Below are 26,922 nucleotides of genomic sequence, written 5' to 3'. Positions count from 1 at the left end.
ACACCAAACAAAGCCTGGGGTTGCATAAAAGAAGACAGGGCATTCATAGACAATTCTTGGAGGTCTGGGGTGGAATAAACCTGGGTCCGGACAGTCGGGCTTACTGAAGTATTTCAGCAAGAAGGGCCAATGATTCATGCCTTTGAGCTACAGCCATTCGAACTCCCAATAGCTTTTGCCCCCAGAATACTCTGGCCATGAAAACACTGTCCTGCCCCTTTAACTGGGGACCAATGCATACAGAAGGTTTTCTTGGCCCAGGATGCCAAAAAATAAAATCCCCCAATAAATGCTACCACTCAGATGGATTTTAAGGGGACAGCTGGAGGGATGCATCAAAAACTTGGCAGCCCAATGGTCTCTCCAAATCCTGCCAGTGTGTTTATGGAGTAAATCTCTATTTGGCCTCCCCAGAGAACCAGCTGGAGGGGAGACTCTAGGTTCAAAGAGGTCAATGCCTGGGATCTCTCCCCAGGGCTCCAAGCTCCTCAGAGAGCTTCGGCAGCTCAGAGGCAGACCCTGCTGGATTCGTGACCTGGCACCCCACTTCTTCCCCCAGCATGGTGCAGTGATTAAGAGGGGTGGCCACTCATCTGGAGAGCTGGGTTTGATCCCCCCGCTCCTCCACAGGCAGCTAGCTGGGTGACCTTGGGCTGGTCACAGTCCTGATAGATCGGTTCTTGCAGAGCAGTTCTCTCAGAGCTCTCTCATCCCCAGCAGCTTCACAGGGTGCAACGTTGTGAGGAGAGGAAGGGAAAGGTGTTTGCAAGCTGCCTTGGGACTCCTTCGGGTAGGAAAAAGCAGGGAACAAAAAAAAAACATTTCTTCTTCTCAAAGGTCAGGGCTAAGGTTGCTAGCTTTGGGGATGTAGCCAGGAGTGAGTAGGATCTGGGACAGGGAGGGATCATAGAGTCCACCTTCCAAAGCAGTCATTTTCTCCAGGGGACCTCATCCTGTTCATCGGGAGAGCAGGAATAACAGCGGCTCAGTCTCAGGTGCCACCTGGAGGTTGGCAACCCTCGCTTTGGCCCTAGGGCAGAGACCCGGACACTCCCTCCTGATGCTTTTGTGTTCTCTTGGGCCCCCCCAAGCAGCCCTTTCCTCCAGGGGAACGAAGCGCTGCAGTTCCGGGAGATCCCCAGGCCCTCCCTGGAGGCTGGCACCCCTCCCGCCTAGCGCCGGGCCCTTTAAGGCCGGCTCCGCCCTCGCGCCGCCATCCAGGCCAGGGGGAGGCGGAGTCGTCGGGCAGGTCCCCGCGGGCGCCATTGCAAGGCAGCTGGAGCGCCTTCCCCAGTTCCACGGGCGCCCGGGTGGGGAAGGCCGGGCCAGGCCTCGCTGGGGAAGGCCGGGCGGTCCGGGCTGTGCGGCGGCGAGGCCTTGCGAGGCCGGTGAGTGGCGTGGGCAGGGGGCCGGAGCCCCGGTGGGTGGAGGGGACGGAGCCCTCTGCCCGGGCTCTCCTCTGCTCCGGGCATGGGATCGCCTGGCTGCAGTCCGGGGCTTGCCTTCGCAGCCGATCCCGGGGAGCAGCGCTCGCGAGCATGTGCAGAGTTCCCCCTTTGGAAAGCCCCGTCCTTTTTGCGCTTGGCCAGGAAGCCAGCGGCTTGGGAACGGGGCAATGCCCGGGGCAGCTTATTCGCTTGATCAGGGGCTTTTGCCAAGCCGCGCCCGTTCCCCCCAGGAGTTTGATCCACCCCGCAACCCTTGGAGGTAGGCCACGTCTGGCATTGGGTCACCCAGTTTATTGGATCGCAAGCAGGGACTTGAACTCCCTGTTCCTAGCCCAACTGCTGGCTCACAGGGTGGTTGTTTTCTCCCAGTCTAGCTAGTGTGAAGATGAAACACAGGAGAGGAGACCTGGGGCTCATGTCACATATGGATGATGCACTTTCAGTGTGCTTTTGCTGCAGGGTTTTGCTGTGCAAAACAGGAAAGTCTGCTTCTAAAGTGCATTGGAAGTGCACTATCCAGAGGGTGTGGAATTGGGTCAATTTGTGGCTAACCACTGAGCCCACTCCCCGTTCTCTGGATGGAGGTTTGGTCCCACCACACCCTGCGCATACTAAGTTCGCAAGAAACTAGAAAAATCTACTTTGAAAGCGCATTCTCCAGTGTGTGTGCTAAGGTTTGCCCATTTCACACAGGAAAATAACCAGCTGCAAAAGCGCATTGTCCATCATGTGCAGGATGATGTGCTCTGGGTTCCTTGAGGAACAGATGGGATAGAAACTGGCACATTCTCCCATGATCCTTAGGAAGGATCCCATGATCCTTAGGAAGCTAGCTGCTGACCCACACCATTGGTGCACAGAGACATGGCGCTAATGTGCGTAGTGTGCAGAGGCATGGCAGTTCTGGATCGATTCTCGGATTGAACGGCAGAGCAGTGCTCAGCAGCTGGGGATGAGGGCCAAATTTGGCTTCTCCAGTCTGTGGGTTCCCCTTATCGCCTCTTGGAGATCTGCCCCGTTGTTGGTTCTAGGAGAAACCCGTTTTGCCAGCTTGCCTAACCCCGTTGGGCGTTCTGGGCTTGCCGGGAAAACAGTCGCAGGATGTGTCTCAATGATCATGCATTGGTTTCTTATCTGCGCAGGGTGAAGGTGGGTCCGGTGTGGCCTTCCTCCTGCCCCGCCCACCATGGCCATGAGGGACCTCGTGGAAGCGGAGTGCGGGGGCTCCAACCCCCTGATGAAGCTGGCGGGCCACTTCACCCAGGACAAAGGCCTGCAGCAGGAGGGGCTCCGGGGTCCCTTGGCGTGGCCCCCCACGGCTCCGCCACAAGAGGGGGTAAGTGGAACTAGGCCCTAGAGCCCAGAGGACTTGGGCCAGGGGTATTCAAACTGCGGCCCTCCAGATGTCCATGGACTACAGTTCCCAGGAGCCCCTGCCAGCGAATGCTGGCAGGGGCTCCTGGGAACTGTAGTCCATGGACATCTGGAGGGCTGCAGTTTGACTACCCCTGACTTGGGCGTTGCCTGGGAATGGTGCAGGACAGTGCTGTCAGGCCCCGGCTGAATTGTGCTGAGCCCATGGATTTTGTGAGGCAAGAGAGGGCCAGAGGTGGAGTTGGGCTACCTGGGCTGCCTGCTGATAGGTAAGGATAATTCCAGAGTGGGGGTTCTGCTTCCTGCTGCTCTTCAGTCATTGCCTTAGGATGGTGGCCCAGGACGCTGCCTGATACTGAATCAGGCCATAGGTAGGTCCCCCCAATTTCAGGCCTTTCTGCTCTGACAGGCAGTGGTGCTCCACAGTCTCTGGTTAAGCTCTTCCACATCCCCTAACGCCCGGATTTTTTCTTCGGCTGGAGATGCCAGGGATTGAACCTGGGGCCTTCTGCATGCCAAGCAGATGATGTTCCTCAGAGCTACAGCCCCCTCCTCGCAGAATTAGGACTGAAAAATGGGAAGTGGTGTGTCTCTGCTTATATTTTCCAGAGTTTTCTTAAAAGCAGAAACAGCCATATGCAGCCCTGCAGGTGTGCCTGTGGGGTGTAGGCCTCTTCCAATTTGGTGGGTCCCCCTGCACACAGAAAGCAAGGATTTAGCATCACAGAGGCCAATGGGACATTTTATTTCTCCTCCCTTTTTCTGAGTGGAGTGTCCTGCTTGCTAGGCAATCCTGCCAAGGCAAAACACCATTGTAATTCTGCAAATTCCTTGTTAGCTGGTGGTGGTCCTCCAAGGGCTCAATGGAAAGGCGGCTCTGGGATTTCTGCGGAGATGCTCAGGGGCTGGGGCCGTGTAGGAGAAAAGCCACGCACCTGACTTATTAGTGCTTCTGACCTGGCAGCTTACTTTGGAGCTCGAGCAGAGAAACCTATGGAGATCACCTCTTTGGGCGCTGGGAAAGGTGCCCACCCAGGGGGTGGGGAGGGGGACAGATTTGGGGTCACTTTGCTTTAGCTGACAATATTGTTCACTATAATGCAAGCTGCCTTGATCCATGGGCAAAGGAGGGAGACAGAGAGAGACAGAGAGAAATGCTTTAATGCAGGGGTAGTCAACCTGTGGTCCTCCAGATGTTCATGGACTACAATTCCCATGAGCCCCTGCCAGCTGTTGCTGGCAGGGGCTCATGGGAATTGTAGTCCATGAACATCTGGAGGACCACAGGTTGACTACCCCTGCTTTAATGCATACGTGGGGAGAGGTTTTAGCCCACGGGTCTTGCTTCTCCTCCCTTCCCAATCTGGCAAAGCTAGCAGTTGCTCATTTAGGTAACGTGGGGGGGGGGAGCTGGCAGGCTTGAAAGCGAGGCAGAGGATTTCTGTTCATCCTCAGGCCCTGAGTAAAATATTTTATGAGGCATCTCGTCCCCTTTGCAATGGTTCACCCCCCCCACACACACACACACATACACACGCACGCACGTGCCACGTGCAACCTGATCCTTTTAACGAGAGGGTCCAGGGATTGAACCCTGGACCTTCTCTAAGCTGTTTCCCGCTGCGTGCGCACCTTTCCCCCTCCCGTTTTGCTGTGTACAGTGGGGGCAAGGTATTGCGTAACAGGCGAGAAACAAGATTGTGTGTGGTTTTGTGCTTTGCTATCGGGAATCTGAGAGGCCCAGGAGTTAGAGGAGATGTGCGAGAGTCGTTTCAGAGAGGGTGGGGTGGCGCGGGGCACAGAAAACGCACACCAGCCGTCTCTCTGGCCTTTGGGGTGGCCGGCCTAAAGTCCCCTAACAGCCCTTTCTCTCCTGCAGGTGTCTAAACCTCTTGGAAGAGCATCCGAAGATGAAGTAAGACTTTTTGGACTTTGTTTCTGCTCTCTTGGCCTCCTTCCCTCCCCCTGACATGCTGTGCTAATGACTTCTATTGCCGCTTTGTTTGTGTGTGTGTGTGTGTGTGCATTCCCTCTCTCTGTCTCTTGGATTTTATTGAAGGTGTTTCTAGGTCTGTTAACCTTTTAGCCCTGTGGCAGTCTGCTGCAATGACTTTGGGAGATTCTTTGCTAGTAAAGTCCCTCTTATCCAATTGGATGGCAGCTTGAAAGTAGGGTTGTGCATGGTGGCATCCAAATCGGCCATTCGAGGCTAATTCGGACGCCGCCGCACACGACCCTACTCGAAAGTCGATCCCGTGACCGGTTTTAGCCTGAAGCATTCACTTGTCCAGGGATATTCTTGGAGTGATCCCCTTGAGCTCACATGTTGAAGAGGAGGACAACTTGTTGCCTGCAAATTTAGAGGCAAGGACTAGGAGGAATGGGTTCGAATTATGGGAAGGGAGTTTTCACTCAAATATTAGAGAGCATTTTCTGACGGCGAGGGCTGTTCGTTGATGGAATATGCTGTGGCGAGATCTGCTTTGTTGGAAGTTTTTAGGAGGAGCTTGGAGGAGCACCTGTCAGGAGTGTGTGATTTTGAAGGGCTGGACTGAATGATCCTTGGTGGTCTCTTCCGGATCTATATGACTCTGATTCTGAGTTCTTGGGGCTGTGAAGGGCCGCTTGCTAACTGGATCCTTGTCCACCTTGGCTGATTAACAAGCAAGATGGCCTTTTACTAATATTTTGTATGTGTTACTGATGCTGGGGAGTTTTGCTAGATCCTTAGAGATCCGTTGTTAGACAATTGAAAAAGAAGAGTTGGTTCTTATACTCCACTTTTGGTTCTTATACTCCGCTTTTCGCTACCCGAAGGAGTCTCAAACCAGCTTACAATTGCCTTCCTTCCCTCTCCCCACAACAAACACCCTGTGATGTCAGTGGGGCTGAGGGAGCTCTGAGAGAACTGATCTGCGAGAACAGCTCTAACAGGACTGTGACTAGCCCAAGGTCACCCAGCTGGCTGAATGTGGAGGAAAACTGGGGAATCAAACCTGGCTCTCCAGATTAAAAGCCGCCCCTCTTAACAACTGCACCATGCTGGTTTTGGCATTCTGTCTTTAGCAAAGAAGAAGGCCAGTTCTTAATTTCCCCTTGCTGAGTGTGTGGTGACGGAGCAAATAAAGATACTCCAGAAGGGCACGTTTACCACAGACACCTTTCTACCTGGTTTGTGGACTGAGGCAGCTTCAGTTGCTCTGGTGGATGTTTTCTGCTGACCAGGAGCCAAGGGAAATAGGATTCTCCTCAGGCAGCTTTTGACCCAGTAGATTGTGAAAGGGAAAGAGGGTTTCTGCTGGATCCGACCAGGGGTCCACCTAATCCAGCATCATGTTTGGTGTAGTGCCTAATCAGGACAGCTGGGTTGGATTCTCCACTCCTCCTCCCCATTCAGCCAGCTGGGTGACCTTGGGCCAGCCCCAGTTCTCTCAGAGCTCTCTCAGCCTCACCTGCCTCACCAGGGTGCTTGTTGTGGGGAGAGGAAGATGATTCTAAGCCCCCTGAGATGCATAGGGCCTGCTGGGTGACCTTGGCCCAGTCACGGTTCTCTCAGAGCTCTCTCAGCCTCACCTACTTCACAGGGTGGCTGTTGTGGGAAAAGGAAGGGAAGGTGAATGTACGCTGATTTGATACTATTTCCGGCAGTAAAAAGTGGGGTACAAAAAAACCCAACTGCTCTTCTTCTGGATACCCAGATCTAGCCATCCTCTAGACTTGATTGCTGTAACACGCTCGATATGGTGCTATCTTTAAAGAAAGCATAGATGTTTCACTTTGTGACCTGAGCAGGCCTTTTGGCTAGGGGAAACCCATTATGGAAATATCACACTAGTTGTGCGGTTATCCATTTGCTTCCGGGTTCAGGTCAGGCTCCTGGTTCTTCCTTTGCAAGATCGTCATGTATGAACCGATCAGCTGCTACCAGCAGCATCTTACGGTGATGGGCCCTCTTCCTTGGCCTGGTCACTGCCATTCCCTGTAAGAGGTCCTGGACTTTTAAAATGGCCTCCCTGAGAAAGGTCAAAGAGGTGCCGTCCTTCCTGTGATCTAAGGTGCCGCTCTGTTTAAGGCCTTTTCCTGTGGATGCGCTGGAGGCCGCCAAAACGTACTGAGTTTATTGTTGTCAAGATTTCTCCTGCTGGGCTTCACAAGCTGTCGGTTTTTTAAATCCCTCCATATTAATCCGAGTGGGATTGTTCCGTGCCTTAGACCAGGGGTAGTCAAATGCGGTCCTCCAGATGTCCATGGACTACAATTCCCAGAAGCCCCTGCCAGCATTTGCTGGCAGGGGCTTCTGGGAATTGTAGTCCATGGACATCTGGAAGGCCGCAGTTTGACTACCCCTGCCTTAGACAGTGCATGTTTTGCAAACCTCCTTGGACACGCAGTGAAGGCAGAGTGTCAACGCTTGGTGACAGTAATCATTCATTCATGTCTCTGAGGATGGGTGCTGGGCCCAGAGGCTCTTAGGCCAAATGATAGGGCAATAACTAGAACAATAACATTCAGCTCTTTAGAAAGAAGTCAATATGGAATGCGTGATTTAAAATATCGAAGGTAACAATAATCAATAAATCCTTCCCTCGATGCTGGATTCCCAGCCCTGAGAATCCATCCCCCAAAAAATCACAGCTTCCTTACATATGTTTAAATATGGTTAGGAGTTGTCGTTCTGCAATTCAGCATTGGAGAAACTTATTAAGATGTGAATATTATCTAGAGGCCCCCTAGGCACTTGTGGAGTAAAGTTTTTGTTGGGGTCCACTGAGGAAGCATCCAGGAGCAAAACGCAGGATCTGTGGGTTTCTTGTTTGACTTTGGCATTTCCAGTGGCCTTTCTGCAGACTATGGGTGTCTTTGCGGTATTTCTGTGATTTCTTTGTGCTTTCAAAGCATTGGATAAAGCTTTCCTTCATGTTGTACCAGTTTGTGTTGTGTTGTCTTTACACAATGGGTTTTTTTTCCCTTTTGGTGTTATACACCGTGTATCCCATTTTTTAGAAATCCATCTTGCCAGCCGATCCATCCAAGCACTTCCCCTCAGCAAGATTTTAAAGAGGAGGCGGCTTTTAAATGTTTTTTTTATATGTAAACCTATAATCTGATTTGACATATATGTCACTTGTCTGTAGTGACTGTTTTATGTTAACCATCCTGAGCTGATCGAGGAAGGGCAAGGATATAAGAGTAAAATATAATAATAATAATAATTCCTCTTCATCCTCTTCTTCTTCCTCCTCCTCCTCTTCTTCTTTCTATTCCTCTTCTTTTTCCTCTTCCTCCTCCTCCTCTTCTTCCTCCTTCTCCACTTCCTCTTGTAGCTGGTGGCCGAATTCCTTCAAGAGCAGAATGGCCCTCTGCTGTCCCGGGCCCCGCAGACGTTCAAGATGGACGATCTGTTGGCTGAGATGCAGGAGATTGAGCAGTCCAGTTTTCGGCACGCCCCTCAGAGAGGTGAGAACTTGGTACGTGCCGGGTGTGGGGGGGAACTAAAGCTCCCTCCAGAGAGTGGGGAGCAGGGTTAGTGGTTAGCCACCAATTGGCCTGTTCCACACCCGTCAGATACTGCCCTTTGGAAGTAGATCTTCCTGTTTCGCACAGGAAAATCCAGCTGCAAAAACACATTGAAAGTGCATCATCCAACAGGTGTTGAATGGGCTGCCTATTGTTATTTGTTGTTGAGCGTGTCTTTCAAAGGGGAAGGGGGCTTAATGGGTTTGGGAAGCAAGGCAGGGGAGGTGCGATGGTGTTTTTTTTTACCTGCTTTTCTCTCTTTCTCCTGATCCTCAGCTCCAGGAGTGGCAGCCCTGGCTCTTTCGGAGAACTGGGCGCAGGAGTTCATTGACGCTGCCGATAGCACGGTTGATGTTGCGGCGGATTATAATGAAGCCGACTGGTCCCAGGAATTTATTTCGGAAGTTACAGGTGAGGCTGGGGCTGTGTGCTGCCCTCCTTGAAGCGGTTACTCACCAGGCGGCCCTAATTGGAGTGAATTTCTTGACTCCAATGGGCTTTGAGGGGTTCTAGCTTTGTTTAGAAACTCAAATCCTTTGGCCACCTCATGAGAAGGAGAAGAGCCTAATGCTGGGAGCGATTGAGGGCAAAAGAAGAAGGGGACGACAGAGAACGAGGTGGCTGGATGGAGTCACTGAAGCAGTCGGTGCGAGCTTAAATGGACTCGGAGGAATGGTAGAGGACAGGAAGGCCTGGAGGATCATTGTCCACGGGGTCGCGATGGGTCAGACACGACTTCGCACCTAACAACAACAAGCGTGGTTTAGGGTTGCCCCGTTGTGGCCTTTATTTTCATAAGCATGCCTTGTCATGCATGGCCACCCCATCTGCCCCCTTATTGTGGGAAGTAAAGGAATTCGGGATTTCCCTTAGCGTCAGCCTCTAGAGCAGGGGTAGTCAAACTGCGGCCCTCCAGATGTCCATGGACTACAATTCCCAAGAGCCCCCTGCCAGCATTCGCTGGCAGGGGCTCGTGGGAATTGTAGTCCATGGACATCTGGAGGGCCGCAGTTTGACTACCCCTGCTCTAGAGCAGCAGTTCTCAACCTGGGGGTCACGACCCCTAGTGAGTTCGATCGACCCTTTTCCCAGGGGTCACCGCCACCTTCCTAGAGGCATGAGGGTTGCTCAAGGCCGCTTCAGCGATCACGGAAGCCCGAGGCTGCGAGTTGCCCCCCACCCCTCTGCGATGCTGGCTGCCTCAGGCTTCCGTGATTGCTGAAACGGCTGCATGCAGCCCTATGACTCCCTTTGGGTCGCCAAGGCTGCCACCACCGTGCCACTGCCGTGGCCTCGGCGACCCAAAGAGGGGCGCGCCGTCAGATATGTTGAGAGCCACTGCTCGAGAGAGAGTGATCAGAGAGTTAGAAAGATAGATAGGCCCGGACACAGAAGAGCCTTCCTGTCCCTGTTGTATTACCCTAACCCGGGTAGTCTGGCAAACCCGATCCCTTCCAAGGGACGACTTTTCTAGTTATGAGGATAAAACAGAGGAGAGGAGAATGCTGTAAACCACTTTGGGTCTTTGTTGGGGGGGAAAAGTGGCTTATAAATGAAATAAATAAAATAGGGCAATACTGATGGGGGTGCATTGTTGTGGGTGCATTGTTGATAGCATGAGTAGGGTCCTCTCCATTGCTCCTGTGCCTTTTCTCTGTTTCTTTTGGAGAAACCTGTTTTGTTGCAGATCAGATATACTTTCACAGCTTCTTTAGAAACCTTCAGACATTTGGAATTCTTGGACACACACAGTCTTCAACTTGAACCAAATATTTCTCCTCCTTTGGTGGCAGGCCACAGCAAACTGCTGATTTCCCTTATTTTTGACGGCAATTTTCTCCAAGCATAATGGTGTTCTTGCCTTAGCATTGGCTGGGGGGTGGGGGGGAGAGCAGTATCTTCTCCTGCGATCTCTGGCCTCGCGTTCCAAGGTCCTTCTGATCCTTATTGCTTCACTGCAACTGTCCTCCCAGGGGCCACTCATCCATCTGCAAATATGAGGAGTCAAACGGCACGGTTATCTCAGCAGGAGGGCCAAACCAATCTTCTTGGAGTTGTACTATTCCATGTTGTGTTCGGCATACGCTGTCATTTGATCCAGCTGCAGCTTTGCTGGCAAATAAGGCCCACTGAAATAACTGGCCTTGTTGAGTCGCCGCTAACTTATTCTATTTGAAATGGAACTTTATACTCCAATGAACTTGGATTGATTGTAGGCCACTGTTTTATTGAGGCCTGTAAGAAAAGCAATTTCAAAGCCAGCCTGGTATAGCGGTTAAGAGCAGTGGCTTCTAATCTGGAGGACCGGGTTTGTTTCCCGCTTCCCCGCATGCAGCCGGCTGGGCAACCTTGGGCCAGTCACAGTCCTGTTACAGCTGTTCTCACAGCGGTTCTGTCAGAGCTCTCTCAGCTTCACCTACCTCACAGGGTGTCTGTCTTTTGTGAGGCAAGGAATAGAAGGCAGTAGTAAGCTGCTTTGAGATTCCTTTGGGTAGTGAAAAGCGGGATATAAAAACTAACTCTTCTTCTAAAAAATGACAATAGCTGAGCATTGTTTTCATACTTTGAAGTTGCAAACTGCCATCGTTTCATTATGATAGTGGATAACTTATCCCTGCATAGATTCTTATTTGGGCTATTCGGAAATTCACAACTATTTCTCTCCTTCCGTTTCAATTATTTCCTGCTTCTGCAAAGATCCCTTATCGGAGTCACCTGCCAAGTGGGCTGAGGAATATTTGGAGCAGTCGGAGGAGAAGCTGTGGTTGGGAGAATCGGAAGACCAAACGTTGGTGGACAAGTGGTAAGTTCTTCCGCTTCTTCCCACACTGGTACACTGAGATTGGAAATGTTTAATAAATATAAACATACGGGTTTCCTTTTCCTCCATGTCGTAATAATAAAGCGAGTAAACAGTGAATTGACAGGATTTGGGGAGTCAGCCACCATTCCTAATAATCCTCAGAGATATTTTTCTCTTAATAGAAACACGAAATCTTTTTGCCTTCCTCCTGGACCCAGTTTGTACTATCTTGTCGTAGGTACGAGGAATATCAGCCTGAAGATGAACTTAAGAAGACGGCCAATGATTTTCTGTCAAAAGTGGATGACCCCAAATTGAATAATTCTGAGGTAAAAAAAAAAAAGCAACATAAGAGAAGCCATGTTGGATCAGACCAGTGCCCATCCAGTGTAACACTCTGTGTCACGCAGTGGCCAAAACCCAGGTGCCTTCAGGCAGTGGCCAAAACCCAAAGCACCAAGAATGCAGGGCATCACTGCCCCAGTTGGCACTGCCCAATCTGGGGTCCTGGCTTGTCCAAAGAGCAGCGAGGGCATCACAGTTGACTGGTGAAGGTCTCTCCTTTCTTCATGCAGTTCCTAAAGTTTGTTCGCCAGATTGGAGACGGGAGGGTGTCCATCGAGGCCAATCAAGTGACCATTACCCCCAGAGGCCAGGATCAGGCAGAACAATGGGCAGCTGAGTTTATACAGCAGCAGGTAGGAACCACAGGCTGTATTTTCCATGTAGCCTGTAAAATATCTAGTTCCTTGAGAGGGCCTAGTCTGAAATCAGAAGACCTTTATTGGCAGACAGAGAAAAAAGAAAGAAAATAAATACATCATGAAGGGTTGGATCGTTCTGCAATTGCGAGACCTCATAGCCAGCCATGGAAACTCGGCAACTGATTTAATTACTAGAGAGCTTTTGTCTCCTAGTAAGAAAGCGATCTCAGCCTCATCAAATCCGTGTCATTTAGAAAGGAGTGGGTTGATGAGCTGCCCACGAGTAGTGGTGTAGAGTGGCCAATAGGGAAATACACATAATATGGTTATGGGGCCTCTTCTGCATGATGGATAAGCAGATGAAAACTCACTAAATACATTGTTGTTTTTCTGATCTCTGCACAGAAGAGTGAATTTACTCCGCAAAACTGATTTTGCTCTGCATGGTGAACTGCCTCTTGGGTGCTTTAAGCGTCTTTTAAGCGTTGTTTCAGAAAGATGCTTTTCATCGATTCATTTCTCTCAAGCCTGCCTGAGACGTTCTATTAGTCATGCAGAGACGCTCCTTAGTTATGTGGATTAGTGACTGATTAGAGAACAAAGCGGAGTTGGCAAAACTACAGGGGGCAGGGCTATGAATTGTTTCATGCAGACAGCATTGCAACGTAGTTTTTCAACAGACTATATTCAGTGCAGAACAACGATTGTAGTATAATAAAGCGGTCTAATCTGGTTGTTTTTTAAACTTTTATTTGGCACCGTGCAGAATGCCTCCTGGTTGGGAATCCCTGGTTTAGAGCTAAAATTCCCTTTTCCTGAAATCATTATTGCCTGTGGCTTTAATGCCCAGCTTGGCCAGAATGACTGATAATGACACATTTTCACCAAGATTTGCTTTCTTCTGCAGAGTATCCAAATAATATACACATAAATGATGCTGGTATTCTCTTGGCTGAGTTTGTATATATTTTAACAAAAGGGCTTTGAACGGATTGGCTTGTTTTGTTTCTTCGAGATCCACTAGGGGCAGTGGTGTGATTGCTTATATTTCCGTTGTTTCACCTTGCCTAAGAAATTTCGTAGACCTTTTTTTATATAGGAGATGGGATTGAAATGATCATTTTCCATTGGGAACAGTCTTGGACAGAGCCTGGTCAAGTGGTGAGGCAGTACGTAAGGGCAGGGAACTGTGAACAGGTGCAAAGCAGTTCCTAGGAGCAGGCTAGACCCTGCCGTGGCACGAAGGTCCCCGTAGCCGTCTGTGCTAGTGCCTTGAATCCAGGGTTCAGTAGTCATGCATGCGGTCTGTGCTTGCTCGTCAAGAGCCAGACCAGAAGGCACGTCTCGCTTTCAGAAGGTCGCCTGTTATTTGGCCTTGAAGCTTCTGATCTCCTTCCGGTACGCTCTCCCGGCAGAATGCTTCCGAAGCCTGGGTGGATCAGTTCACGCACGCTGGGGACGCTTCGGGTCTGGATGTGGAGTTCGAGCAAGCTAAGACGGCAGTGGAGGTAATTTGTTCTCAGGCAAGTGGGTTGGGAGACCTGTCCTTTCTCTTCAGTGAAGGCCAGGGAGATTCCATTCATTTTGGAAATATGAGCCGGGGACACTTTCCTGACCCTCCTGTTGTTTTCCTTCAGTCCGATGTGGATTTCTGGGACAAACTGCAGGCCGAGTGGGAGGAGATGGCCAAGCGGGACGCAGAGGCACATCCTTGGCTGACGGATTACGAGGACCTCTCCAGCTCCTCCTACGACAAGGTAGCGGTGTCCTGAGAATCCCGACCACAGGGCTGTAGGTCCTCTCTTCCCTTTTGCCTTTGGAGCTCATGGGCCTAACAAGTAGGCCGGGAATTTAAAATGAGGGTGCCAAGCTGAAGACGAATGGCTGGTCTGTTTAGAGAATCATACAGGCCTCAGCTCAGACATGGGAGGCTTTCAAATGGTGCTGGTCAAAGGGGACGCCTTCCCCCTTTCTTTCCTGCCTGATACTGTGGCTAGGCCCCTTGCTATAGAGGGTAAACTTTGGATTTGAGAGACCTGGGCTGAAATCAGCCCTTAACCAGGCGGCCTTGGCTGACTTTCTCTCAGCCTTTTGACCATGGAGGAGCCCCTGAAATATTTTTCAAGCGTCAAGGGCCCCCGGAACAGGGCTGGAAGTTATGCCACCTAGCCACGTCTACCTGCTATGCCAGACCGGGAGAGGGGGACAACAACACAGGAGGTGGTTTGAGGCAGAATTAGCATCCAGGCTCCACCTCCTTTCCCAAGAGCAGTAACCATACAAGAAGGCCACTCCCAGGTCATGGGAAGCAGCCGGTTCCCTGATTTTAAAGCTATGCTATGAACAGCTTGTGGCCGAGTCCATTAAGGCAGGATATTGAGGAAAGGCCAGAGAGCCCATGGGGAGCTCCCCTGGTGCCATGGTTGAGAATCCCTGGCCCAACTTGTATAACCAATAGTCTGATGGCCCCCAAACAGCCTCATGGGAGCTTAAAGGTGGAAGGGTTTGCATTTCTAGATCCTAATTAAAGGTCGTCAGGGATCTGAACGTTTTGGAAGAACAGGAAATGAGTCTGCCCACGTTTGAAATCCTCAGAGGGGGAGAGGGACACAACTGTGAGGAGAGGTCCGTGTCCTTTGGGGCAGGAGCAGGAACTGCTCTTGTGTACACAGGGAAGGGGGGGGGAAATCATTTGACAACAGGGCTGCCCCCTGATGAGTTTAGATAAACAAGATATGGAACCGCCGTTCACCTTCCCTGACAGGGCTACCAGTTTGAAGAAGATAACCCTGTCCGGGACCACCCGCACGCTTTTGAGGAAGGGCTGAAGCGCTTGGAGCAAGGGGACCTTCCCAACGCTGTGCAGTTCTTTGAGGCCGCCGTTCAACAGGACCCTACTCACATGGAGGTTAGTGAAGGAGATAAGGCGACCGGTCCCTACTGTTCCTCTGCCCTCCTTTCTCCCCAGCTCATCAGCAATGTGCCGTGTCTACAAGGTTTGAGCCAGCGAAGCCCAGCTACATATTTGTAAGGTTGAGAAGACTGCAAATAACTACTTCTTTAGAAGAAAGTGTTTATTTTCCAAGCAGATCGATACTTCAGATGTTCAAAGCCGAAACTGACTTGCCCTTCCAAAATGCAGTATTTTTACCCCAAAGCTTCCCACCCGAAGATGTTCTCACTCCCAGAGAGTGTTCTCCCTCCCAACACCAGGTGCCGTCCGGGAAAACAGCCAGGTTGATAACCCAAACCCCCTTGACCTTGGTTCCACTAGCTAGAGCCACTTACAAAGATAAGACTGTCTGGTAATGTTGCAAAGAAGAACAAAGCATTTCAGAATTACAGTTTACAGAAGGCCAAAGCAGACCCTGCATTACAAGCTGGTTCTACAAAATCAAAGATAGCTACACTTTGGTTCTCGAAGACCATGGCAGCGATCATGTGATTCTGACAATATGATTCTGGATAAGCCACCTGCTGCTGCAGTCTCTGTCCTGGGCCGGAGTCTGAATGGAGTGGTCAAGTGGCTAAGTGGGAAACAGGCATCCGGTATTGTCAGTTTCATATGGAACTTCATCAGCTGTCATTGCAACTTGTCACCATGAGCTCACGCAACTAAAAAAGAGCTTTGGGAATTTTTATGGCTTTTTGCGACCCCAAATAGGTCACGGACTAAAGCCACTTTGAGACTCTGACCGCTTTTTTAGCTGCAAGAGAGCTTGTGGTGATGAGTTGTATTGTAATGACAGCTGATGAAGATTTTTTATGAAACTGATAATATCCCAGTCTAATTCTGATTTATTCACTATGGTCTCCTTGATCATTGTTCATTGCTGGAAGAGCTGCTACATGGAAAGGGAGTGTTCTTCAGAGAGACAGCCTGGCATAGTGGTTAAGAGTGTGCACCCCCTAATCTGGAGAACCTGGTTTGATTTGCCACTCCTCCTCCACATGCAGTCAGATGGATGGCCTTGGGCCAGTCAGAGTTCAATCGGCTCTTTCAAACCCCCTGCCTCACAAGGTATCTGTTGTGGGGAGAGGAAAGGAAAGCGATTGCAAGCTCCTCTGAGCCACATGAAGACTGCTGGGTGACCTTGGGGCAGTCACAGTTCTCTCAGAGTTCTCTCAGACCCACCTACCTCTTTACTACTATTTTGGGTAGTAAAATGCAGGGTACAAAAAAACAGCTCTCCTGTGCACGTGTCAGTCTGCCCGCTGTGTTTGTCCAGTTCTGTACAGATTAAAAAACAGCCTCCCACCCCCACCATATCTTTGTCTTAGGCCTGGCAGTACCTGGGAACGACACAGGCGGAGAATGAGCAAGAACTGTCAGCGATCAGCGCGCTCAGGCAGTAAGTGGTCTGTTGAGGGTGGGCTGGTGTAGGCCTGCCATGATATTGTGCCTTCCTTTGACAGCCAGCTAGCCAGCGTCTCTGCTTTTGTCCGTGAAAGAGCCTAAAAATATAATGTCTCCATCTGACTAGTGACACCAATAGAAGTCCCTCCAGATCCGAAGCGGGTTGTAGCTATGTAGAGCTGTGTTTATCATTACAACGATTTCTCCGCTGCTGTCAGTGCGCACTGTCCCTAAGAGGTGATATGATAACCTTCTTCAAATACTTGAAGGGCTGTCCTATAGAACAGGGGTAGTCAACCTGTGGTCCTCCAGATGTCCATGGACTACAATTCCCATGAGCCCCTGCCAGCAAGTGCTGGCAGGGGCTCATGGGAATTGTAGTCCATGGACATCTGGAGGACCACAGGTTGACTACCCCTGCTATAGAAGATGGAGCAGAGTTGTTTTCTGTTGCCCCAGAGGGTTGGACCAGAACCAGTGGGTTGAAACTTAATTCAAAAGAATTTTCGGGTAATCGTCCGGAAGAAGTTCCTGACAGTTAGAGCGGTTTCTCAGTGGAACAGGCTTCCTCGGGAGGTGGTGGGTTCTCCTTCTTTGGAAGTTTTTAAGCAGAGGCCAGATAGTCATCTGACAGATATGCTGATTTTATGAACTTAAGCAGATGGTGTGAGGGTGGGCAGGAAGGGATGTTCCCGTTTTTTCTCCCTTGTGGTCCTTCCTTGCCTTCCCAGGGGACTGCTAATTGCCACTGTGGGATGGCAGGTGAATTTCCACCAGGCCAGGCTGGATTTTGCATATTTTTGGTGTGGAGGGGGGATCACTTGGGTCATTATGGGTTGGGGAGGTAGTTGTGAGTGTCCTGCATTGTGCATGGGGGTTGGGCTAGATTATCCTAGTGGACCCTTCCAATTCTATGATTCTATGATTTTTATACCGCCCCTCCCCACAACTCAGAGTGGTTCGCAACTCGCAAAATGGGGCTGAGAAATCCTCAAACACTTTCAGTTTATTTCATTACATGAAATCAGCTTAAAAACCTTGCCATGTGCAATACTAATTGAAACTGAAAGTCATCAGACAGCAGAGGGGGAAAACTTCCAATTTTAAAGTTTTTCCCTGCCCGGGATTCTCAGCCCTGTCTATGAAACACAGCTCCTTCCTTCCAGCCAGCAAGTTTATTGCAGCTCTTTCGTCTGGGGAAAGGGATGTTTCTTTTGCGCTTTTAATTCCTCAAGGCAGGCGGAGGGAGACCTTGGAAATGAATCTCTCTGGGGCCTCCAGACTCCCAAGGGTGTGTCTATTTCAAACAGAAACCAGACCTTCCCGGGCAGCAATCTTGTGCACAAGTCAGCCAAGGGTGAATCCTGCATTAACAAACGTGCTAGTCTCGGGAAAGATGGCCTTGGTGCTCACGTGCCAATGCTTCCCTCGGTGTCTGTGTTTGCCTCGCAGGTGTCTAGAGCTGAGCCCTAAAAACCTCACGGCGCTCATGGCTCTGGCCGTCAGCTTCACCAACGAGTCCCTGCAGAAGCAGGCCTGCGAAACGCTACGTGACTGGCTGCGCCACAAACCGGAGTACGCTCACCTGGTGGGGAAGGAGCCTCCAGGAGACAGCCCTGGCCCTGGACTCGGGTCCTCCAGACGGATGCTAGGCTCCCTCTTAACGGAGTAAGTTGGGGAAAGCCCAAGGAGTGGCCGGTAGAGTTTTCCAACCTCGGAATGAGGCCTGGAGTTCTTCGGGGATTTCAGCTAATCTTCAGGCTTTCCGAAAACAGTTCTCCTGAAATACTAATGTTATCCTTATCCATTGTTCCTCTTAATATTTGTGAAACAGCCCTGGGGGTGGAGAATGTCCTGGCTGTCCGAGATGAAATAGGGCCAATCAGGATGCGGCCAGCAAAGCTGCCCGCACCCTGATTGGCCATTCCTCTCCAGCTCCCGTCCTTCCCTGGACATTAGCCACTTTGCTCTCAGACGCCTGAGAGAGACCACAGAGACACAGAGAGCCCTGCCAAATCACAAACGACCCCTGATTACCTGCTATGGCTCCTGCTGCAAGGTAGAGACAGGCAGAGACAAACTGCAAACGAGCCTTTCTTCCCTCAAGGAGCCCTGATTACATCCTATGGCTCCTGCTGTGTGTGTGTGTGTGTATGAGTGTGTGTGTGAGAGAGAGAGAGCTTTCTTGCTATACAATAAGACTAGCAAAATACAATAAGTGTATTTTAAATTATTTGACTGTTAATGAAAGACCCTTAAGGTCTAAACGCATCTGTGTTTTATTGTTGATTGCATTATACAGTATATAATGGAGATTTTATCAGTGTTTTTAATTTTTATTACATGTGCCTGATTATAATAAATATTTGTATTTTAAACCTGAAACTTTTTCTGCAGCTCAATCTTTAGGCTCCTAACTTGTCTAGTCAGGTTTTTGTTTCCCTTTTTTGGTTTTGTACTGAATGTTCCCTTAGACCAGCCATTCTCAATGGGGGCTCTGGCACATTTAAAGGGATTCACAGAGTGAAAAATGTGAATAGGGGAGCCCGAACAGTTAATGGGGGGCCCTGGTAATTGAACCCATGTAAAACCCTTTTTGTCACGTACGATGTCATGAATTGCTAGAAAGTTTAACCTTTGTCAGGGGAAAGAAAAAGGAATGGTGTAATCCGTTCCTTTGTGTGTTCTTGAATTAACGCATTCAAGAAAAGAAAAAGAAGGCACATGCTTCTCTTGGTCGAATGTTCTAGAAATTGATATCTATGTCTATCTATCTATATAAAAGTATATATAGGGCAGGTATGTCATGTGTGGTTATTTCACTCTTTAAGGTAAAGGTAAAGGTATCCCCTGTGCAAGCACCGGGTCATGTCTGACCCTTGGGGTGACGCCCTCTAGCATTTTCATGGCAGACTCAACACGGGGTGGTTTGCCAGTGCCTTCCCCAGTCATTACCGTTTACCCCCCAGCAAGCTGGGTACTCATTTTACCGACCTTGGAAGGATGGAAGGCTGAGTTGACCTTGAGCCGGCTGTTGGGATTGAACTCCCAGCCTCATGGGCAGAGCTTTCAGACTGCATGTCTGCTGCCTTACCACTCTGCACCACAAGAGGCTCTATTTCACTCTTAGGTTAGGCCTTTTTAAGCCTAGCGCAAGCAGCCAGCCTAGTGCAGGGGGCCCCCGTTCCTGAGAAGAGCTCCTAAAAGGTAAAAAATAAAATAAAATTGAGAATGTCTGATTTAGACACCCCAAATCCCTGCTTCTAGAAAGCTAGCATGGAGAAGCGAAAGGCCTAGAATGGCAAGGTAGCTCTGCTGAGCTCCTTCCCGTCTCCAAACTGCACCTTTCCCAGACGCTGCCTTGCCAAATCATCGGGATTTTGCTAAGTTGGACTCGGTACCTTGAAGGGAGCAATGGGGAAATACATGCATGTATGATGACAGTGCTCCAGGCACTTATTTACTCTTTCCATCCCCAGCACGCTCTTTGCGGAAGTGAAGGAGCTTTTCTTGGCCGCCGTGAGGAGCAACACCTCCGCCGTGGACCCTGATGTGCAGTGCGGCCTGGGCGTTCTCTTCAACTTGAGCGGCGAGTACGAGAAGGCCGTAGATTGCTTCACCGCTGCCCTGAGTGCGCGCCCAAATGTAAGGGAGGGGTGGGCTGGATGAGAAGGAACGTGGGGGGAGGGGGAACAAGGTATGCGAAGTAGGGACTGGTTCTCATGAATGTGGTCATGCTGTGTCCAGGCCTTTCGCGGCTGAATGTTCCTTTAAATTAAGAGAAAATGAAGAAGAAACCATTGGTTTAGAACAGCCTTTCTCAACTGTTTTACTGCTGAGAAACTCCTTGAAACATTCTTCAGGTTTCGAGAAACCCCAGAAGTTGCATGGATATGATTGGGAAGCAGAGCTGTGGACACGCCCACTCGGGGCCCCTCCCCTTCCCATCTCCTCCAGGCCCATCACTGGCCATTTGGGGAGGGGGAGGGCGGGTCAACATGACCATATACGGTCATATCACTCAATAAATATTGAACAAATGTTAAAAATATATAAAAAATTAATTACTCACTCCCACCCATTCAGGAAACCTTTCCAGGGCTGTCGGGAAACCACAGGGTTTCACAAAACCCTGGTTTAGAAGGAAAAGAGTCTTTAATAATTGAACCAGCTCTGGGAAATTGTAGTATATGCTAATGTAGCATGTACTAAAATATTAACAGCTCATTCTGAATTGCCCTCTTACATTTATTCTTACATTTTTATTCCATCCTTCCCCGAGGGATTAGGGCAGATTACACTAACTTGAAAATATGCAATATATATGCATATAATTAAAAAATTAAGGATCATACTTTAAAAGCTGAAGTTAAAACTCGTATTAACACTAATGTAATATGGTCTTCTGGTAAGGTTTAATTGGGTGGGTTTGAGTAGGGAGGTCAGTGAACTTAGATGTTATGTACAAGGCCTTAACCGGAGAGCTTATAACAGCCACAGAGCTGTGATAGCCACAGGGCTTATGCTCTATGAAAACTGCCCTGTATTTTATCAGCTTTTTGAAATGATGAAGCTGCACGTGAAGCACAGTTATTCTTTTCCTTCAGCACCACTTGAGTTTTTTTTCTACATCGGGAAGACTGAGCTAAAACAGTTCCGCGGGGTCTGCAAAGGGGAGCTCTTCCGCCAGGCATTTGGTAGAGACCAGGCACAACCAACAACATCTACAGTGCCCCTGCTCCCTCCTTCCCTCCCTCCCTCCCTCTCCTTCCCAGAAATCCATCAATGCGTTCTGCTCCTGGACCTGTTGGTACTGTTGTACTGTTACCACTGTTACAATTATCAGTTAGTAGTATTAATGCTATGGTTATTTATATGTTATGGATTGTTTCTTGTATCATTTCTACATTTTATGTAAACTGCCCTGAGCCTCTGGGGAGGGCAGTATATCCTTATCCATTGTTCCTCTTAATATTTGTGAAAGAGTCCTGGGGGTGGAGAGTGTCCTGGCCAAAGCTGGCCACACCCTGATTGGCCTTGAACCTACAGCTTCCTCCCTCCCTCACTGGACGCTAGCCACTTTGCTCTCAGACGCTGCAGAGGCCAGTGCGTGAGGGACAGACACAGACACAGACACAGAGAGCCCTGCCAAACCGCAAACCAGCCCTGATTACCTGCTATGGCTCCTGCTGTGGGGGGGGGGAGGAGAGAAAGAGAGAGAGACGCCCAAACGAGCCCTCATTCCCTGCTACAAACAGCCCAGATTACCTCCTATGGCTCCTGTTGCCACGGGGGGCGGGGGGGGGAGAGATCTGCACCTGCCGCTGTCCCCTGGGTCCTAGCGCCCATTGCATTTTTGGTTGCAATGGGCTTTCTTGCTAGTATAAATATAATAAATAAAATAAAAAGGTTAGCCTAGAACCCTTTCCTTTGAGGTGCTAGTTGTTCTCTTAGAAAGCCAGAGTGGCGAAGCAGTTTGTGTTCTAAGCGAGGGAGGCGCTAGTTCAAATCCTCACTCTGCTCTGAGGCTTGGGCCCAGCGTTTTCTGTGAGGATAAAATAGCTGAATTGAGCAGAGGAACTTCCTGGCTTATAGCTCATGTTGTTGGCAGCATTGTGCTCTTCCACTTCCAACGCGCACCATAATACAATCTAGAAGACTGGCTGTTGCGGGTATTCCGGTCTGTGTGGCCGACGTCTGGTAGTTTTAGCCCCTGATGTTTTGCCAGTAAACTGGCTGGCCTCTTCAGAGGTAGGACACGGCAGGATGGGCATCTCTCCACTTCGCCACAGAGATCCGCATTTTGCCGTGTCGTACCTCTGAAGAGGCACTGGGGAAGCATCAGGGGCTAAAACTACCAGGCCACGGCTGCACAATCCGGAATACCCCCAACGGCTGTGAAAGCCTTAAACAATTCAAATTCAGGAGAAATAGAGCAACAATCAAAAATGACAGTGTGGTTGTAGGAGTGTGGTTGTGGGAGTGGCTGTAGCTCAGTGGCAGAGCGTCCAAAGGTCCAAGGTTCAATCCCCGCCATTCCTGCAACAGAATTGGTAGCAGGAGATGTTGAAAGACCTTAACCTGGATTGGTAAACAAACAGTCTTGTCTCTATAGAAGCCGAACTCCCTATATACAAGGCCGGCAGGGCAGGGAAACTCAGCGGAACAAACCACTTTGCTAAAGTCTACCCTTGGCTTTTCCCCCCCTCTAGGATCACCTCCTGTGGAACAAGCTGGGTGCCACTTTGGCCAATGGAAACCGGAGCGAGGAAGCGGTCGCCGCTTACAGGAGGGCCTTGGAACTCCAGCCAGGCTACATCCGCTCCCGGTACAACCTGGGCATCAGCTGTATCAACCTCGGAGCTCACAGGTGAGTCAAGAGTTGGTGAGAAGGCCTGCTTTTACCCTCCCTGAGCACTTGGTTCCAAAACGTGTGCTCTGGAGCAGGGGTAGTCAATCTGTGGTCCTCCAGATGTTCATGGACTACAATTCCCAGGAGCCCCTGCCAGCATTTGCTGGCAGGGGCTCCTGGGAATTGTAGTCCATGAACATCTGGAGGACCACAGGTTGACTACCCCTGCTCTGGAGGAACCTCCACTGCAAGTTCTGTTCTGTTTGTGTCGGTTCTTGGGTTGGCCCGGCTTCATTAGGTTGTTGGAAGAGTCACCACGCACCATGAGAGGTCGATTAACTCAGTCCCTGCTCTACCCAAATGGCTGGCGCTCCCTGACCTGGAAGGAGTTTGGGGGGAAGGGGATGGATCAAGCGGAAAAGAGGCCTCCCGTGAGCACGCACAGGCCTGTATGAGACTGCGGACTTAGAAAGGGGTGTCAAGTATTTGGTAGCTGGTGGGCCATATTCAGCATATTGGGTCCCAATTTGTACAAGGTGTAGTGCCTACATGATAGACAGGATTTATGTAGGAAGTTCTGGTAGATGGTACCACCAAGGAAGGGCGGGGGGGTGAATTGGCCACATCTATACAATCCGTTTGCCCTGTAGAGTTCATCCCATGGTTATTCCAATTCCGCACTGATGAGGCAATGGAGATTGCTCGCAGGACACGTTTCTCTGCATGACTTGGGGAAAAGATCCCCACAGGAAGCAGGAGTATTCAGATCTGCCATGTACATTTCTGTGCTGATGCAGTGGAGGTGGAGCATGGCCGGGGACTGACCCACCTGGAATGGCCCTTCCCAGAAAGCATGTCTGAGCGCTTTGTTTCCTGGCTGTGTGTTCCCTCTCGGGACCCTCCCTTACTCCATGCTGCTCAGAAGAGACACCACCTCTGCTTCCTACTCTGGCTTTGGGGATTCCTCGGCAAAGGGGTGCCGAGCCACTGTGGCAACCCCTCTTGCCACGACAGTAGCCCAAAGCAGTTCTTTGGCTTCAGGTTGTGTCTGAGCTGTAGAGGCCTGGAGTTTAACCGATGCCACTGAGTGAGTGCTGGAAGCCTTGGGAGTGTTCCTTTCATCTGTCTAACTTTGCGGGTGCCCTGTGTCCCCGCCGCCAATTGCCTCCTTTTGCTGTCTCCGCAGAGAGGCCGTGGAACACTTCCTGGAGGCCTTGCACATGCAGCAGAAGAGCCGGGGCCCGCGAGGGCAGCAGGGGGCCATGTCAGACAACATCTGGAGCACCCTCCGCATGGCCCTCTCCATGCTGGGCCAGAGTGACCTCTACGCCGCGGCAGACGCCCGAGACCTCCCGACCTTGCTGCAGGCTTTCGGCCTGCAGCAATGACTCTGGGACGGGCTCCCCTGTGAGTGCAGGATGAGCCCTTACCAGCGCTGATCTTCCTCTCCCCACCTCCCTCCAGGCACGCACACGTATGCCGGTCAGGCAGCCTTGTCCGTCCCCGCTGCAGGGTCCCCAGAGCCACGTTCCCCTTCAGCCTCTTTCAACACAGAGCAAACCTCCCCTTGTTTTGTGTTGGGACCCCCCCCTTCACCGTGGGGTCCCCTTCCTCTTACCCCTGTGGCGCCCACTAACTTGTCTTGGGCAGCTCCCGGGTCTGCACTTTTTGAGAGAAGGCGAATCTGGAAAATATTCTGTTGCAGAGCCGGGTTGTCATCGCCGATGGCTGCCAGGCGCCCCTTTGGGGAATGGTCAAGCTGCTCCTGGAAGCCCCGGGCTTGCAGTGGCCTCTAAATTGGGGGACTGGCTGGGGTGGTGGGGGGTGGTTCCTTTCGGCAGAGGGGAAACAATCTGGCTCTGTATGCTGACGCACGGTTGTGCCAGTCGTGGGGCTGTGGTGGGGCTCCGGGAGCTTCTCCCCGCGCAATTCTGTTTAAAGGTTTCCCCCCCTGAGAGATGAATCATGTTGTGGAATTCTGGGCTTCTGTCTTCCAGAGGCTCAGTGGTACAGCATGCAGTGGCTAAGAGTATTCCAGTGTAGCATCAGTGACAGGGAAGAGGGAGCATCCGACTACCTTTCTTTCTTCCGTTGTGAGCAGGAATGTACTTAGAGGAGGGGGAGGGGGAGGGGGAGGCGCCATGTGTGGGTTAACCAAAGCGCCATCGAGGTTCAGCGCATTGGCTATTATGTCTTAATTATCCTCACTGGTAACAGTTTTTAAAGAAAAGTACAGAAGAACTCAAGCCAGGAGTAAGACCACAAATACAGGTGCTGATGCACACCACACTACCAAATATTTGACCATGCGCACGTTCCTTTTTCAATGCACGAATGATACAGGATGCGTCGTTGCAGTGGACGGTTTCGGCACATGGATTTGAAAAGCTACCGCCTTTAGCGTAGCCCACATATGAAGAAGAACATCTTAAAACAAGACATGCCCCCCCCCCCAAAAAAAAGAACCTGGCCAACTGCTACTTAAAGCATATGTGATTTGGCCGTGGTGGTATTTATATTTAAGTTAACGGTACTGTCAATTAAGGGCATTTTTGCCGTGAACTATGGTCATGGGTCTCTCGGGGAGGGAGAAATCCCGATTTTGCTCTGTGTCGTACCGTGCTCTTCTCGCAGCGGCTGTTGGGACTCCCACAAAGGGCCTGATCCTATGGGTGCACCAGCAGAAATACTGGAGCATCCCTCGTTATTAAAGCGGTTCGTACTTGTATGTGGAGTGTGCAGACGGACCTTTGATGCCGTTCAGCAATGCGGCGTTTCGGAATCTTCCTTCATGCCAGCAGCAGAAGAAGCTGTGCTTGGATGGGATTGGCTCCCTCCCCCCCCCTGCAGGCAGGTAGGGAAGATGCAGGTGGAGTGCTGAGGCATCCAGGTGGACATCCAGGTGGAGTTGGGCCTCTCGGTCCCTTCCCGGCCTGCCATGCACCCAAGACCTCCCTCTCTGAGCCTGTTGGGTCTTTGTCTTTCCTCCTCAAGTGACACTTTTCTCCCAGCTCTTTGAAAAACGCCAGCTCACCACTAGTGCTTGATCCTCCCATTGCAATTAGGGGTCTCACATAGAAGTGGATCGCACTTAACAAATTTGGCCCACGCAGCGGTGAGGCACCTGCATTTCTGGTCAATTTATCCTTCGGCCACTGTGTTCTTGCCAGGTCAAAGGGGGGTGTTTTTTCCCCTCTCCCTGCATCCCATTTCCTTCCTCCGTGTAATTGGCTTTCTAAATGTGTGTGATTTCCCCCCCCCCCTTCCTTTAAATGAAGAGGAGGCCTTATTAAAGCAGCGGGTCTCTGCTCTTTTGTCCAACTCTTAACAATCCCCCTTCCGTGGTCTCTTGTGATATTTTTCTTGCTGCTTTTGAAGCAGCTGATGAAAGTTCTCTCTTGATAGGGTAGGCAAATGACATGTTTCGGGTGGTCGGAACTGCTCAGAAGCACTTTACAAAAATACCACGCACTCTTGCGGGCTTGGTAATCCTCGCCCCCATGGCTGGACTGATGAGCCTTAAGTTGCCGGACGTGTGGGGGACATGGGGCTGAGCCCGGGGGAGTGGGGGGGGGGGGCTACAGCTCAGCTGAGTAGCAGATTTACGGGGGATCTCCCGAACGCTACTGCACCATTGCTGCTGAGCGGTTGTAAATTATTGATCCTGGTCAGTGGTCAACAGCCGGGAAGGGGTAGACGCCCCAATTCTGGTGCTCGTTTCCTGCCCGGCTTCCACCGCAGCCCTCTCTCGAAATCTGTGCAAATGTTCGGGGGTCACCAAAAGTGCCCCGTAATTCCTGATCCTCTGGCCATTTTTGTCCTTGTAGAGAAGAGAAAAAGACGGGGTCAGGTTTCTCTGTGCATACGATCGGCCCCTTTTTGTGTAATTGGCTCTTATAAATATATGTATATGATTTTTTGTTGTGGTCCGGGGGGGGGAGGGTATTTTTAAATTGTAAAATATTTTGTACAAAAGAATTAAATCTGCCAAAATAAATGTTTCACTCTGCGCATCGATGTCGCCCGGGTGTCAGCGTCCTTCTGATTTGTCCTCTGCAAAGGTAGGCTTTGGGGAACCCTTGAGGTCAGCAGGTCGTGACATCAGTGGCTTCCGCCCCCTACCTCCCCTAGCCGTTCCCAAACACTTGGGTAGGGTAGGGCGACTCACTTGGAGGAGGGAGAGCGAGAGCATTCACACAGCAACAGGACCGCCGATACCTCAGACCCACTTCCGCAGGATTCATGACCCACTTTGAGGTGGGGGCCCACTGGCTGGGAAACACACCTCTGGACTACTCTGTGGCAGAAGAAGACTCTTACTGGACTCCAACATGCACACTCTTTCGTTCTCTTTGCATCGGCTTTTT

At 50.6% G+C, this 26,922-nt stretch overlaps 1 protein-coding gene across 2 annotated transcripts; it reads left to right on the top strand.

Moving 5' to 3' along the window:
• The first annotated feature begins 1,229 nt into the window (after nt 1-1,229).
• Nucleotides 1,230-26,576, top strand: PEX5 (peroxisomal biogenesis factor 5). 2 transcript variants are annotated; one of them, XM_077345907.1, is made up of 16 exons: nt 1,230-1,388; nt 2,591-2,784; nt 4,702-4,737; nt 8,147-8,279; nt 8,616-8,750; nt 11,037-11,142; nt 11,381-11,471; nt 11,718-11,840; nt 13,262-13,354; nt 13,484-13,603; nt 14,611-14,754; nt 16,128-16,198; nt 17,656-17,871; nt 19,683-19,848; nt 22,416-22,573; nt 23,742-26,576. In XM_077345907.1, exons 2-16 carry the CDS (start codon nt 2,635-2,637, stop codon nt 23,941-23,943), a joined length of 1,944 nt encoding a protein of 647 aa, XP_077202022.1. In that variant the 5' UTR covers nt 1,230-1,388; nt 2,591-2,634; the 3' UTR covers nt 23,944-26,576. The 2 variants fall into 2 exon arrangements, with proteins under 2 accessions (XP_077202022.1, XP_077202023.1); XM_077345908.1 differs by lacking the exon at nt 11,718-11,840.
• The last annotated feature ends 346 nt before the right edge of the window (nt 26,577-26,922 follow it).

The sequence above is a fragment of the Paroedura picta genome, chromosome 7 (assembly GCF_049243985.1).
Source record: "Paroedura picta isolate Pp20150507F chromosome 7, Ppicta_v3.0, whole genome shotgun sequence".
Taxonomy (NCBI): Eukaryota; Metazoa; Chordata; class Lepidosauria; order Squamata; family Gekkonidae; genus Paroedura; species Paroedura picta.
The sequence above is the reverse complement of the archived record's forward strand: the minus strand, read 5'-3'. Positions and strand labels throughout refer to the sequence as shown.

Coding starts and splice junctions, on each gene's coding strand:
- PEX5 (XM_077345907.1), top strand. CDS start 2,635: ATGGCCATGAGGGACCTCGTGGAAGCGGAGTGCGGGGGCTCCAACCCC. Junction 4,738..8,146: donor GAAGAGCATCCGAAGATGAA/GTAAGACTTTTT, acceptor TTCCTCTTGTAG/CTGGTGGCCGAATTCCTTCA. Junction 11,143..11,380: donor CAAACGTTGGTGGACAAGTG/GTAAGTTCTTCC, acceptor ATCTTGTCGTAG/GTACGAGGAATATCAGCCTG.